Source organism: Lynx rufus, unplaced genomic scaffold, assembly GCF_022079265.1.
Source record: "Lynx rufus isolate CCGP_SWC_20201006 ecotype Redwood Valley unplaced genomic scaffold, mLynRuf1.p SCAF_3, whole genome shotgun sequence".
NCBI lineage: Eukaryota > Metazoa > Chordata > Mammalia > Carnivora > Felidae > Lynx > Lynx rufus.
In genome coordinates, this window is record NW_025814845.1 from 38,651,898 (window position 1) to 38,667,149 (window position 15,252).

The 15,252-nt window shown below is 41.0% G+C and overlaps 1 protein-coding gene across 1 annotated transcript in view; it reads left to right on the forward strand.

Moving 5' to 3' along the window:
* The window catches only part of SPATA18 (spermatogenesis associated 18), a 34,581-nt gene extending 31,772 nt beyond the window's left edge, over positions 1-2,809 (forward strand). Inside the window, exon 12 of the mRNA XM_047092242.1 lies at positions 2,684-2,809. Coding sequence (XP_046948198.1) covers positions 2,684-2,809 — 126 coding nt within the window. The remainder of the gene's footprint in view (positions 1-2,683) is intronic.
* Positions 2,810-15,252: the final 12,443 nt, after the last annotated feature.

A 15,252-nucleotide genomic window follows, 5' to 3' on the forward strand; every position in this document is an offset into this window, starting at 1 on the left:
AGTGAGCTAATAGATAAAGTCTTCTGAACAGAAGATGGGAGTGATCTGGGCACAGGTCCTTGATTTCTCTTAAACAGATTGCATGAGTTTGGAGAAATTGCTCAAATGGTTTAGATTTCAAAACTGTATGAAGGGCACTGCAGGTATTAATTTTCCACCAAACTTCAAAGTAGAAAGAATAACATTAGTCTCCTTGAGTATTAGTTCTTGGGGGGGATTACTAGTACCTCTTTTTAAGAAAAAGAACAGCAGGGGTGCCTGGGTGGCTCAGTCGGTTGAGCGTCTGACTTTGGCTCAGGTCTGATCTCACTGTTTGTGAGTTCAAGCCCCGCATCGAGCTCTGTACTGATAGCTTAGAGCCTGGAGCCCACTACAGATTCTGTGTCTCCCTCTCTTGCTGACCCTCTCCTGCTCACACTTTGTGTCTCTCTCTCTTAAAAATAAATAAACATTAAAAAAAATTAAAAAAAAATAACAGCAAAAACATTTCTGAAAACCAAAAACGTTGTGATTTATCACTGCTAATTTATTCAACAAATAATATTTAGTCAATGCCTTTTGAATATAGGGCTGGACCACGTCATGTGAACACCAGATAGGCTAACAATTTGCTGTTTCTTCAAATAGAAATTCTTTAAGTATCTGTTCAGTCTTGTTTTAGGGAGAGTGGTGCAGAAGGAGAACCAGATCTGGCAGGACTACACTTCTCTGAAATCTCTAGCAATGCGTCTCTAGCTATAAACTCCTACAACTCCCTCCGTAAAACAAAACCCAAAATAACTGCCATCCCACTCCATTAATAAGATCTACTTTTCTGAGTTTAGTGAGCATCTGTTACTTCAGCATGCTCTTTATCAAATACTCCTCTGTTTCTGATGGATGATAGATTTGGAGGGGGACACAAAAATGATGAAAACATGGTCTCTTCCCTGAATGGGTTTCAATATAGGAAGATCGGTATGATTTGAACAGAGTGACTGAGTGTGGTTTATGCCACAGGCCATGCAAGAGGCATGAAGGACTAGAGCCATGAGAGAAGGTAGGAAGGCTTTCTGTCCTTGATAGTGAGGAAGGGGATCATGGGGATCTGACTGGTTAAAATGGTTGGAATTTTAATGCGCTGGGACATTGAGGAGAGATATCCAGAAAAGGGAAATGGCCTGAGAATGGAAAAGGCATGTATCTGATACAGATCATCTGCTTTTGGAGATTTTAATATCACTTATCCATATTCATGAATAAGTATTTATAGTAGGTAAAAGCAACAGGATAGTGCATTTAGTGGACTGATAAATGAAAAGGAAATCTTGAGAGTTTTATCCTGGAAGAATCACAATCCCCTTATTCTAAGAGGGCATGGCTTATCCAAAAAAGCAATATTAAACACCTATAGTGCTTATAGCCATGGCAGAGTTTTCCTCTGGATTCTCACTAGAAGACTTATTGGTGGGCAATGTCCCTCTAATAGAGCCCTTTTACATGTTTCACACACCTTCTTTCTCTTTCCTGCTTTGTGCCCAAGGAGAACCAAGTAATTTAAACTTTAGATGAGAATAAATATATTCTTCTTGTTTTATTTTTTTTAAATAGGCTCCATGCCCAATGTGGTGCTTGAACTCACGACCCTGAGATCAAGAGTTGCATGCTCTACTGACTACGCCAGCCAGGCATCCCTAAAATATATTCTTTTCTTTTTTAATTTTTAAAAATGCTTTTATTATTTTTGAGAGAGAGAGAGAGAGAGACAGACAGAGCATGGCCTGGGGAGGGCCAGAGAGAGAGGGAGACACAGAATCCGAAGCAGGCTCCAGGCTCCGAGCTGTCACCACAGAGCCCGATGTGGGGTTTGAACCCACAAACTGTGAGATCATGACCTGAGCTGAAGTCAGACGCTTAACCGACTGAGCCACTCAGGAGCCCCTAAAATATATTCTTAACGGTGGAACTGCTGCCCCCTTTCTGTCTCTGCACCCTCCTCTCCTTACAATGACTGGATACACCTGCAAAACATAATACAAATGTTTAGAGTGGTCTAGTTTTTGGCTTATTCGAGGTCTTGATGCATCCAGAACAGCTGTCATCTTTGTTAGTGTTATTTATCTAAAGTTTGTGGAAGTTCAGAGCAAGAATGTTGCTTGTAGTCTGTTATCTCTGAGCCATAACAGGTTTGTAGGTAGAGGTGTTGGCTTTTGCTTAGTGAAAGCAAAGGTGAGTTTTGGAAAAATGATTCTTTTCTGGCTCCCCAGGGACCTTCCTTAATGGGGAAGGGTTTTGGACACACGACACGATTCATATAAAGATCTGTCAGAGAGTATTCTGTCATTTTAATTTTAATTAATTATAATGCCATTAATTATTATTTTCTGGAAAGCGCTGAATTCAGCATGGCCATTCAATGGCCACTGAGCATCCAATCTCCCAGTCTTCCACAGCCATTAAAACAACAAACAGACTAGGCAACTGAGCCCAGATTTCAATCAGTGACACAGTTTAAGCCAAATCGAGCGCCCGTTACTTCAGGAAATATAAGAGGAATCGCATTGCTCAATCTTAGGGGTGACATCATCGTTCTAAAGTACCTCAGAACAAATACCTAGCTGGTTTTAGGAAGAAAATGTGAAAAAGATTCATTCTTTGAGCTCTGTCTACCGTGTAATTAACATTACTCTTTTGTATTTTCCAGGTATCTCGAAGCCGGAGTCCTTCTCCAATAAGATGTGGATTGCCGAGTAAGTGGGATGGTTTAGACAGCACAAGTTTTGTGCTTTTCAATGCTCTTTTTGGTACTCAGCGTTGTGCTGCAAAATGAATGTTTTGCCTCCTAGGGAACATCTTTGAACCCCCCCCCCCCACCTTGTCCTTTTCATTTCTGGGCCCTCTCGTTGATAGTGCCCGAGCAGGTCCCATGGGTGACACAGAAGGAACTCCCAATCGAGAAGTTTTATTGATGTAACCCCAGATTGACCACCCCAGTTTCATTTAGATCCTTCCAAGAGATATTCTGAGAAAGTGTCCATAATCACAAACTGTTTGTTTTTCTCCCTAGGGTTTTAAAACCACCAGACACGTTACCTTGCCACAGGACGTCTGCAACAGCCAACTTCCCCCGTGCCTCTGTCTCCTGTGTCTGCCTCAGAACTCACTTAAGATAATGTGAAAAGGCAATTCTGTGTATCACTCCACACAGAGAGTTAAATGTTTCGGCTTAGCGTGTTTGTAACTTTCCGATATATTGCATAATTATTTTATAGACACAAATTCCATTAATTTGATAAAAACCATTGCATAGGTGTTTAGGATCATATTCATTTGAAGCAAAGGCCATCGCAGAGGTTTAGGGATTGCCTCCTCAAATGCTAGGCTCTTTTGCAGCAACTATACAAACGCTGAGCCTGACCTGAGCTGACAGAGTCAGTTTAGCTTATAAACAGATCATAAATATTATAGTGGCTGGTATAGCTTTGAATCGAAAACACTACTGGGTGTTCTAATGACCTTTTGTTTGGAAGATAGCCCTCATCTAGGCTGGGGAACTTGGAGTAGGTAGCAGGGGCTCCAGGCTACATGTAGATGGTGATGATTTCGGAGAATAGAGTTCCCCGGCTTGCTTGTCTATGCTATACGGCTTTCTGCTATTCTTGCTTCCTGCTATGAGGATGCCCGGTTTGGGTTAGCTGGGTGCCAGCATCAAAGCTACTTACCTGAGAGAATGTTCTTCCTTCATAAATGTGGAGCAATGATTGGGCCAGAAGCCAGTTTTGAGATAAGTGGCAATGACCTCATGTTTATTTCGTGGGAATGCTTTATACAGTTTAATGTACATGTTAAGTACAGAAGCTCGCTGGGACGTGTGTTCTACCTAATTCACCTGGTTGGGTGCAAATTCAGACCCCCTAGGAACTGCAGCTGACTAAACATACCTAAACTCAAGGCTTAAAACTAGGGGTACCATTTATTGATTTTGAATGGAGCAAACATACCTCGCTTTCCTCCCTGTGAAGGACTGTTGAAAAATTCGAGTTCAATGTACTACTGGAGTGTAGCTTTCCCAAGATAAGTGATGTTCTTTCTGCTTCTCCCTGCTGCCCCACTTGCCTGTGGCCTTACACACGGGCTTCACAAATGACTGCTTTTACTGTGTGCCTTTTAGAGAGAAACTCTGAATTGGCCACAGCTCAGTCTCTGCATAAACCCAGTGCCTAAACCGGCACCTAATGCTTTTTAGGTGAAAAAACCTAAAACAAAACAAAACAAAAACCAAAAACCAAAACCAACAAAAACAAAGCAAAAAAACCTTCTCTGAAGCATCTTGTCCCTTTTGCTGGTAGCTAGAGATGATGGGAGAGATCTTCTCTACCTCTGTCTCTTGGGTCCAAAGATCACCCACTCATTCAGAACTGTGAGGTTAATTTTTCTCCCTCTGTGTATTTTTATGTAGTCATCACGTTGAGGCAAGGCAGCATGCTGCAAGGAGAAGTTGGTATCCAGGTAGCTCCAGTTCTGACTTGGTTATTAGTTTGCCTTTGTGACCTTGAGCAAGTTACTTCACCTCTCTGAGCCTCAGTTTGTAGAGTGAGGAGGTTGAACGAGATCAATGGTTCTCAACCCTCCTAGATTCAGTGCCCCTTTATGACAGATATTCTGATCATTCTGAGATAAAATTCAAAGTTGTTATGATCCAAATGCATACAGACTTTTAAACAATGAGTATAGTGTCCTAACTAATACAAAGCAGAACAAAGGGAAAGCAGTTTTTAATGATAAGTATTTCAGTAAACAGGCATTGGCATTGCCATTCTAGAAGACAAGTCATCAGATGCCTACACCTGTGTAGAGTCATGAGCTACAAATTCTAGGTCAGTGTGTGCTCACACCACAGCAGTGTTGGATATGATATTCTAAAATGGTGGACAACTCTTGGTAAAGTTTTAGACGAGAAACTTAGTTATACCTTGATCCACATAGTAAGTGCATTCCTGGAAAAGTTGGTTACTTTGAAACCATGCAACTATTACTTTGTGTTGTATGTTAAAGATCATTTCTAAAATCTCACTAAGTAATGAGAATGCATTTTTAGGTGTTGAATGGGGGAACGCATACGCTGATTTGCAAAATGTTCACATGTAGCTTAGTTGATTTGCTCTGTACCCTGTCTGGCCACTTGTCATCTCTCAAGTCTCTGATGTGAACTGTAACCACACAGGGAGTAGTGAAGAGTCAGGAATAACTTTTGGGAAGGATCTACAAAGCCAGAGGAGGCCGACCTATACTCATCTCATCTGGGCATTCACCTTAACCTTAGTAACTTTGGAATGTGGAAAGCTCTTACTTTGTAACTGGTAAATGTCCATGTCTATACTATTGGTTTAGCATCTAAATAATAAAATCAAGAAAAAGAGTGCTTCTGTATCTGTAAATGCTTTCTTTCCAGATCCCCACATTCAGCCATATCCTTTGCCCATCTCCATTCTGTAAGGTCGGAACCAGGGTCACAGATTCATTTAGTAGATAATGGACTCCGCTCCTGCTCTGGGGTTGACCCTGTGAAAGCTGCAATTTTACGTTGTAGCTTAATTGCCAGTTTTAGTTAATACGATTCACAATCCCGTGTCATCATAGTCAAGATTCTGTCTCTGAGTAGTGCTTGACCATTTTAATGGAGCTTGCACTTACTTGATTTGCCCCTGCAGCAAATTCAGTCATGTGTTCAACTTACAGGTAAGGAAGCTGTGCCCTGATATGCCATGCTGCCTTCTTCCAATGCCTTTTCTTTCAGAATAACATTCTATCCTGTCTTGTTTTGTTCTGCCATGGCTATTACATTAGTTTTTTCATTTATTGGTTCGTTCACTCACACACTCATGAATATTCAGTACCTATTACTAGGGACATAGTGGTGGACAGGGTTCTGGCCCTTGTGGAGTTCAATGTCGTGTGCAGTTGCACTCTTTGGTGATTTTCTTGTCACAGAGAGCAGATACTGATGGAAGACAGAGAAGAAAATGGGATCAGCACAGCGTATCCATTGAAGAATTCAAATACGTTAATTGGGAGGGCAAATGCCCATATATAAGAAAGTTATGCAAGGAAGTAGGAGAAAAATGGTGAACTGCATAAGAGGATATAACTTGGTGTAACTCAATTATGTCATTCACAGGTAAAGTACTCAATCTTTCAACAAATATCTACTAAGCCTATGATCCCCAGGATCATTAATATAAAATGAGTATGGGGGGGAGTAACTCAACTCATCTTATGAGTTACTCTAACACTTATGAGTTAATTCTAACACTTCCCATGACCACAGTCGTGTGTTCCACCTGCTATATTCCTAAGCAACAGGGCAATTTGCAGACCAGTCTAATTCATTTCTAGGCACCCCATGTCCTTCATGAGCTAGATTGCGGCCAACAGTGTTCTATAAAGTTTGAGTTGAGTAAGAGATTTCTTAGTGGTATGACTTTGGATAATGTCACACCTATAATTAAGGGCAAAGCATTATGGAGCTTTTCAGAAAACTAGTATTACAAACTGCATTAGGTCATTGAAATGTGAGCCCAGGAACCATATGGGTAAGTGACATTCGGGGTTTGCCATTGAAATACCAAAGCAGTGAAGTGTGTTGGTTTTAATACAGTGAGTGAACAGGGGCCTTGAAAATAAAGCAGGAACTAATTTTCTTACTTCAAAATGAAATGTAACGGGACATTTTATGCTTGAAATGTTGCCCACTGGGTGCCAGCATGAATATTATACTTTCCATAGTATCACTGGCAATTAGTATATCAAAATTGGACAGCTAACTTAATTTTCTATTGGGTGGGAAACAAAAGAATATGACACATAGGTGTGTTATAGCTTTATTTCAGTAGAGTTTAAGCCAAACTTGTAGTGACGCAAAAAAAATAATGTATTGAAATGTGATGTAAAATATATTTTAGAAGAGATCTTTAGTAATTGGACAGTTATCAGAAGATCTTGAGTGTCATTTGATGAATCAGAACCTTTAGCAATTGATATCTGCCCTTGGAATACTGGGGCTGGAGCATTACATTTCCCTTCTACTGAGTTCCATCTTCTTAGACAAGGGAACAAGTTTCGGAGCTATGTCCTCAGAATAACACAGTTTAGGATTGGCTCAGCTGGGTGAGTCACAAGTTGAAGCAAGAATGGAAACGTCATTCGTTTAAGAAGACTTTGCCGATGTTGGTTAAATGATGTTCCAGGCACTGTGTTAGGCCCTGCGAATACAATGGTGAACAAGACGTTTGGTTGTGAAGAGAATGTGCTCAGCCCTCGTTGGCAACGTGTACCTATGGGATGGGTCTGTGGTCCCTCTCAAAGATGGGCAGTGACTGGTAATGATCTTTTGATTGGGAGATAATCTTAAGTGCATGATGGTGATGGTGGGTTGCATCAGTTTTCTTTGGGAAATAATCTTAAGTCCATTGTGATGATAGTGGGTTGCATTAGTCTTCTTTGGGAGGTCATCTTGAGTCCATTGTGGTGATGGTGGGTTGCATCAGTCTTCTTTGGGAGGTCATCTTGAGTCCACTGTGGTGATGGTGGGTTGCATCAGTCTTCTTTGGGAGGTCATCTTGAGTCCATTGTGGTGATGGTGGGTTGCATCAGTCTTCCATGGCACTGTCACCTAGAAGCCTAGACTTGGTACCCACTGATAGTTCATTAAGGGAGGTTTCCCCAGCATAATGTAACATATGAGGAGAATGCTCTGAGAAAATACATGTGCAGCTTACATCATGTGGCAAGTAAGGCATAAAGGACTTTGTACTCATGCTTAGAAAGGAAGCATGAATGAGAACCAGACAAGATACATTGTCAAGATTGAAGAATCTATTTTCCACAGAAGTCATTTCCAGAACCCTCTCAGGAAGGCCTCCCTACTCACTTGCACTTTCTTGGCACATTCTTGACATTTACATTTTAGAGCTTTCCTCAGACTTAGGTCTTTGAAGGAGGCTAGAACGCCAATGACTGGGAGCAGTAACCCAAGAGCACAAATGAGGTGTTTGATTCTTTCTTGACAGTCATGTGGATAGAGGGAGAGACAAGGGATGACGAGGGCACTGAGTCTGTGACTGGTATTGGCAGGTTATGGAATGAGAGGGGTTTTCCCTTTGTATGGGGTGGTCAAAGGCATGGAAACCAGGTTTCACCTACTCTACTGCTGTATGTGGTGTGAGTCTTACTGGCCAGTGAGGGTTCTGTCTTTCCAAAGGCAGCTTCATCTTAGAAATGGTTGCTACAGACTGGATATTTGTATCCCCCACAAGTTCATATGTTGAAACCTAACCCCCAAAATGATGGTATTTGGAAGTTGGGCCTTTGGGAGGTGATAGGTCATTTGGGTGAAGCCCTCATGAATAGGATTGGTGCCCTTATAAAAGAGATCCCAGAGAGTTCCCTCACCCTTTCTGCCATGTAAAGACACAGCAAGAAGATGGCTATCGATGAAGGATGAAGTGGGTCCTCACTGGGGACCAAATCTGCTGGCACCTTAATCATGGACTTGCCAGCCTCCAGAACTGCAAGAAATACGTGTTTGTTGTCTAAGGTACCCACCGTGTGGTATTTTTGTTATTGCATTGTAAACGGACTAAGACAATGGTTACCTTTGATCTAAGACCCATTTGCATCCATACTATAGCCTTTTGCTGCAAATCACTTGCCTTGATGTGACATCACTGACCTCTGACTTTTCTTGGTTTGATTTGAAATCGCCTAACTGAAAATAAAAAGAGGGGAAGGGAGGAAAAATTAAAAAAAAAACTTTCTGGTTTTCTTTGATTGGAAAAATAAATTTCTTCTGGATGTTTTAAGAGTGATGGCGTAATTTAACGTTTATACTTTATATCAATAATTCGACAGAGAGCTAAAGGAGGCCTTTGTTTTCCCAGAAAATCCTCTGGAATACTAATAACAATACTTCATCTGATATTTACTATTAGCCAGATGTTGTGCTAAGCACTTGGTGTTATTAAGCCTGTTTTACAGATGGAGAAGCTAAGGTCCTAGGTCATTAAGTAACCTAATCCCAGTAAATGTTGGAGAAGAGTTCAAACCCAGGTTTTCTCAAGTGGAACGCACCCTCTTTGCACTGAGTCTGTGGGATACTAATAAGATGTGGGGTGAAAAAAAATATCCTGTGGCCCTATCAGTTTGGAAAAATGAGTTAAAAGGTGAGTTGAACAAATCTTTTCTGCCAGACCCTGAAGAGCCCTTCGTTCTCTGCTGCTTGTGGGACACTTCAGGGAGAACATCACGTGCAGCACTCTTGACAGAGAGAGACAGAGCATGAGTGGGGGAGGGTCAGAGAGAGGGAGACACAGAATCCGAAACTGGCTCCAGGCTCTGAGCTGTCAGCACAGAGCCCGACGCGGGGCTCAAACTCACGAGCTGTGAGATCATGACCTGAGCCAAAGTTGGATGTTTAACAGACTGAGCCATCCAGGCACCCCTCAGGGAGCTCTTATAAAGGGTATTGTTCTACAAGACCCATTTCAGGAAATGCCTCCTTAGGACCTATTTATTCTTTTTGAATTACAGATGAATTACAGATGAATTGGGGGTTAGGCTTTATCAACTTTTACAATAAGAGGAAGAATCTTGGTTTTATCACCTGTTATGACTTTCCCCCCAATAAATTAGTTCCCAAATAAGAGGCCTGAAATGAAAATCTCTATCCATTATACCTCTGTTTATCCCTTCCCTTAGTCTTATTTTCTTCACCCTTCTATGAATTGTACCCTAAAATAGAATTCCCTTGAACCCAACATCTATATCAGGGTGGTTTTTCTAGCATTCGTGGTTTTCCTTAAACCCTGACCACGTTAGACCTTTGCTTCTTCATTTGTGTTTTGTCTCTTATTCTTTCCTACTTTCACTCTTTTTCAGGGTTTCAGTTTTCCTAGCTAACATCCCTAATGCACATTCATTTACGCTTCTTAAAAACAGGCAGTTAAACTTTAATGCAATTATGAATCAGTGAAAGAGACAAATGAATATTCTTCAAAATTAAAACACTGAACAGTATTTCAAATAAAGATGCATATAATGCGTTCATATAATTAATTCTATGAAAATGTCAAGTAATTATTTTCTAAAATTTTGAATATTTGGGATGACAGTTCTTAAAATTATACTTAAACATTCCAAATAAAGATGCATATAATGCATTCATATAATTAATTCTATGAAATGTCAAGTAATTATTTTCTAAAATTTTGAATATTTGGGATGACAGTTCTTAAAATTATACTTAAACTTCCCATAAGCCTGAGCTGTGGACATACTTGTGTCTTAGGTCACTTCAATAAAAATGTTGACTAGTATTTACCAAATTTGTCCAATGAAGAAAACCACTGGGCATGTTCATCAGGAGACAGATTATTGGGCTTCACTCCAATCGTACTGAATCAGAATATCAGGGGCATCTGTATTTCTAATATCAGCAGACAAGTAGTCTATATCTGGCTTTAATGATCCATAAGCAAAATATTGCAGAAATAACTTATTGCATATATTATGCTGCCCTTAACTTTTTAAATGGAAAATAATGTATTAATTTAAAAGCCTCTGAGAATTTTAAGTTATTCGTTATATTTTAGTAATAGGTAATTATGGAAATTTAGCATAGTCATTCTTTAAAAAAAATTTTTTTAATGTTTATCTTTAAGACACAGAGAGAGAGAGACAGAGTGGGAGCAGGGGAAGAGCAAGGGGTGGGGGGACACAGAATCTGAAACAGGCTCCAGGCTCTGAGCTGTCAGCACAGAGCCCTGATGCAGGGGTCGAACTCACGAACTGTGAGATCATGACCTGAGCTGAAGTCGGACACTTAAACGACTGAGCCAACCAGCCGCCCCTAGCATATTCATTCTTTATCTGCATATATACATATAAAATATGGTCAATTGTGGGCTATACAATTAGATTTTCAATAAAAGAAAAGATGCAAAACAATAGCAATTTTATTTTTCTTCCCTAGAGGTTAAATCGTCCTCCCTTATTAAAATCCAAATTTCCTGTTTGGATAGTTTCTTTGTTGACCTGTCAGAATATGTATTTCTTCCTAAACTCATAAGTTACTCCCTTCAACCCCGTAGATCCATGTTCTCTGTGTTTAACTGAGAGAGTCATGGTGAGAATAATGAGTCCCCATCGGCCATAGTTTGCCTAGTCATGGTTGTCTGCCAAATGGAGCTAGTCACCTGGATGATTCAGACTTAGGAACATCTTTATGATTGTTCACATGAGTCTCTAGTGAAAAATCTAAAACGGAGTGAAACTGACATCCAAGTGTTAGACCTCACAGGTGGCCTACCTCCTCTGGGATTTTCCCAAACATTGACTAGAGGAGAGAAATTTGGCTCTGTTTACTTTGCAAGGTACCAAATGACCCCAAAAGAAGATTGGGAGTAAACCTGTTTCAGCTTCCATTCATGAAAACTAAAGCATGTTTTCTTCTTTTCTTTTTAGAGCCCGATGGAATCTCTCATCGAGGCAGGGTCTGAGTTGAAAAGCAAGTTCTAAATTAGCTCCAGAAAAGATATATGGATACAGAAGGGCCAAATGTAACCCCAGGTTGAATGTGCCAGGATTTGAAACGCGTGGGCTAATAGTTCTAATAGAGATGCTTTGGTGGAAACGATAGATTTTTTTCTTAATGTTTTTATTGTCTGATTTCAGCTTTTCTTCGTTGAGTAGCCAAAGGTGGTAATGTAAGACAAAACAACATTGATTATTGGACACTAAAGTTGTAGAATTTCTTGAGATGATTTCTCCCTTCCTAACCAAGTTGATCCACTGTTGGAGGAAATTCTGGGGACATAAATCAATTCTAGGCTTTGGTGCTTTCTGGGTCTCTTTGGTTTATTTAGGCTTGGTGTTTTTCCCTGGGAAATGTTATGGATTTAGCCACGAGATGGCAATGTTGCTTAAGAAGTGAGATGAGACCTGACCTGGCAAATTCCTTAGATAAAATATATAACTTAATTACTAGTTTTACTGCTCTCCACAAATTTGGAGAATAACTTAAATTAATGGAGGATGGCCAGGCATTAAATACAGGGTGTGATAGAAAATGTGAGTGTTAAATAACTATATCATTATACCTAATAAAGGATTTTGCATTTAATACCCAAGTCTCGGGAAGCAATTCCTCTGACAGAACAAAATTTTTGTGTGTGTTAATTTTAAAATCCTCTTACGCAATCTAACACCATCATCTTGTCAACTTAGAGTTCTTACTGAGACATAATTCAGTTTGTTAATAAATGTTTTGAACAAAGGTCTTTGCCCTTAAACTGGGAAGAGGAGATCTTGATGGCTTTTTTAATGATCTTCTAAGATTTCCAAGATTTTTCAAATTATTAGCATTTCCCATGGTTTCAAATCCCCAGGTCTTGGGTATGGAGCTCAGTTTCAGAAACCCTTAGGGTTATTCCAAGAAAATATTTTAGTTTTCACCTGGAAGATGGAATAATATGGCTAAGAAACCCTTTTAAGAAATTTCAGGGATAATATTGCCAGGATGTTTGAGAAAGCCACAATTCTGTACAAAAGCAAGAAAAATTTATAACATTAATAACTATTTTCTTTTCTTTAAAATCACCTCTCAGAAGCAGAAATGTTTCCTGTCAAAAATGAAGATTTCCAGGCACCAGGGTGGCTCAGTTGGTTAAGCATCCCAACTTCGGCTCAGGTCGTGATCTCACGGTTCGTGGGTTTGAGCCCCGCATTGGGCTCTGTGCTGACAGCTCAAAGCCTGGAGCCTGCTTCCATTCTGTGCTTCCCTCTCTCTCTGCACCTCCCCTGCTCATGCTCTGTCTCCCTGTCTCTCAAAAATAAATAAACATTAAAATAAAAAATTTAAAAAAAATGAAGATTTCCATTTTGGCTCCTCTAAGCCCGATTGAACTATATTTTTTCTATGTTACTTTTTAACAAGATAATTTTTCAGAAACATCGATCTTTAAATTTATGTCTTTACGGTCAGTGAATTGATAGTTAAATGTCCCTCCTGCCAACGACCACACACCTAAGTTTAAGTTAAAATATTAGTCTCCAAGCAAAAATTTACAAAACACTTCCTACTGCCCCCTTCGCACTGAGGCTTTAACCCACCTCTTAAGGGGATTGAGACTTTTGGGAAAGGGCCTCAGTCCCCAGTTTTTCTGGCATCCTCAGAGATACAACAGTCATAAGATAGTGTCACTGGGTGGCTGAGGGAGAAAGGAAACTCTTCCTGGGTGTGGTAGAGCATCCACGTTATTTGTATTTAATTTTAACAAATAGATATTGTGTGGGACTATCAGGATTGCAGAAGTCCTCCTGGGGAAGGTACCTTTCTCTCTTTAAAAAAAAATCTTTTTTAAATGTTTTTATTTATTTTTGAGACAGAGAGAGACAGAGCATGAGCAGAGAAGGGGCAGAGAGAGCGCGGGAGACACAGAATCTGAAGCAGGCTCCAGGCTCTGAGCGGTCAGCCCCACGCGGGGCTCGAACTCACACACTACGAGAACATGACACGAGCCGAAGTCGCACGCTCAACCGACGGAGCCACCCAGGCACCCCAACCTTTCTTTCTTAACACGAACAGTGTCATAGAGCCTTTATCTCATGGCCAATCCAGAAAAGGGAAAGGAAATCTTTCAGGTGTTGAAGATGTAAGGAAAAGGGGGTGAGGATTAAAGGGGAGGTTGAAGAGATCTTTCTCCTAGTTTTGCTGGTGGAGACGCGTCTCTCAGGAAGGCAGGAGAGGTGAAGACAGACGGTCCATATTCGGTGCTACAGATTCTGCTTCTCACAATCCGAAGGAGCCCCTCATTCGGATCGCTGCTACTTCAAGTGTCCCTCTTCAAAGAACTTGGGCCGGAATGTAAATCAACGCGCTGATTCCTTCATTGACAAAGTCTTGCGATTAAAAAAAAAAAAAAAAAAAATTGCCTTAACTAGTGTGCTTAGGGACACAGTTGATTAAATTCTGATGCAAGCTCTTTATTTCATGGTGGACCTACGATCAACAGCTTATGGACTGGCAGTCGCACTGAGGGGCCCTGATTAGACTATAGTGAGAACAGTGTTCCCTGGAATTGTGCATTAAACGAAAAAGATCATTTCTTTTGAGAGGGACAGAGCATGTGCGTGCACGGGAGGAGGGGCAGAGAGAGAAGATGAGAGAGAGAATCCCAAGCAGGCTCCTCACTGTCGGCGCAGAGCCCGAGGCGGGGCTTGAACTCCCAAACCGTGAGGTCATGACCTGAGCCCAAATCAAGAGCTGGATGCTTAACCCACTGAGCTACAGGCACCCTGAGACTCTTCTTTGATGGATAAAATGGGATGCTTATATGAGAACTAAATCTGAAGCAATGTAGAGCAGGTGCTAAGTAAGTGTGTGGAGAACCCACACATAGAACATCAGACGTGCAGCTGTAAAAGTTAAGCTTTCTCTTGCTGAAGATGCTGGGCATCTCACCTCTCTGCATGTCTCCCTCCAGCCCTATTCTTTCCTCCCAGAGAGATGGGGCTCCTTTCCCTGGTTCCCAGGCTTTCAGTTTTCTGGCCTTCAGTCCCCAGGCATGTGTCATTGTGGACACTTCTAGGAATCCTGGGATTTTACCTGTGAAAAGCCGCCAGTGAGGGTAGGACACTGTTAGCCAAGGAAAACCAGCTGTAGAGCATATGGGTTACCAGGTCAAACCTGGTTCTCCTCTGGGTTGTGGTGAAAACACATCACTGCTGTGTCTTTAGAAAGAATTAACATTTTTGAAAAGTAGTGGTTATAAATTATGCATAGGAAAGAGGACTGAATAGCACATTGTTTTAACAGGAAAGGAAGCAGACATCTTAAAAACAGGAGTTCCCTGCTGCAATACTATCCTTCTAGTTTGAAATATTCTACGCTATTATAATAAAAAAGTGAAACATTTATGATGCAGAGGAACTTTACCTGGAAATCTTTTCCCCTACCGCCTAAAGAGCTCCTCAGCATTAAGGACAAAACCCATGTACCTATTCCTTCTGTAATGAGATCTGTCTGCAAAAATTCACCCCATGCTATGTCTATAGAAGTGACCAGTGTGTGGGGCGCCTGGCTGGCTCAGTCGGTTAAGCGTCCCACTTTGGCTCAGGTCGTGATCTCGCGGTTCGTGGATTCGAGTCCCGCGTCGGGCTCTGTGCTGACAGCTCAGAGCCTGGAGCCTGCTTCGGATTCTGTGTCTCCCTCACTCT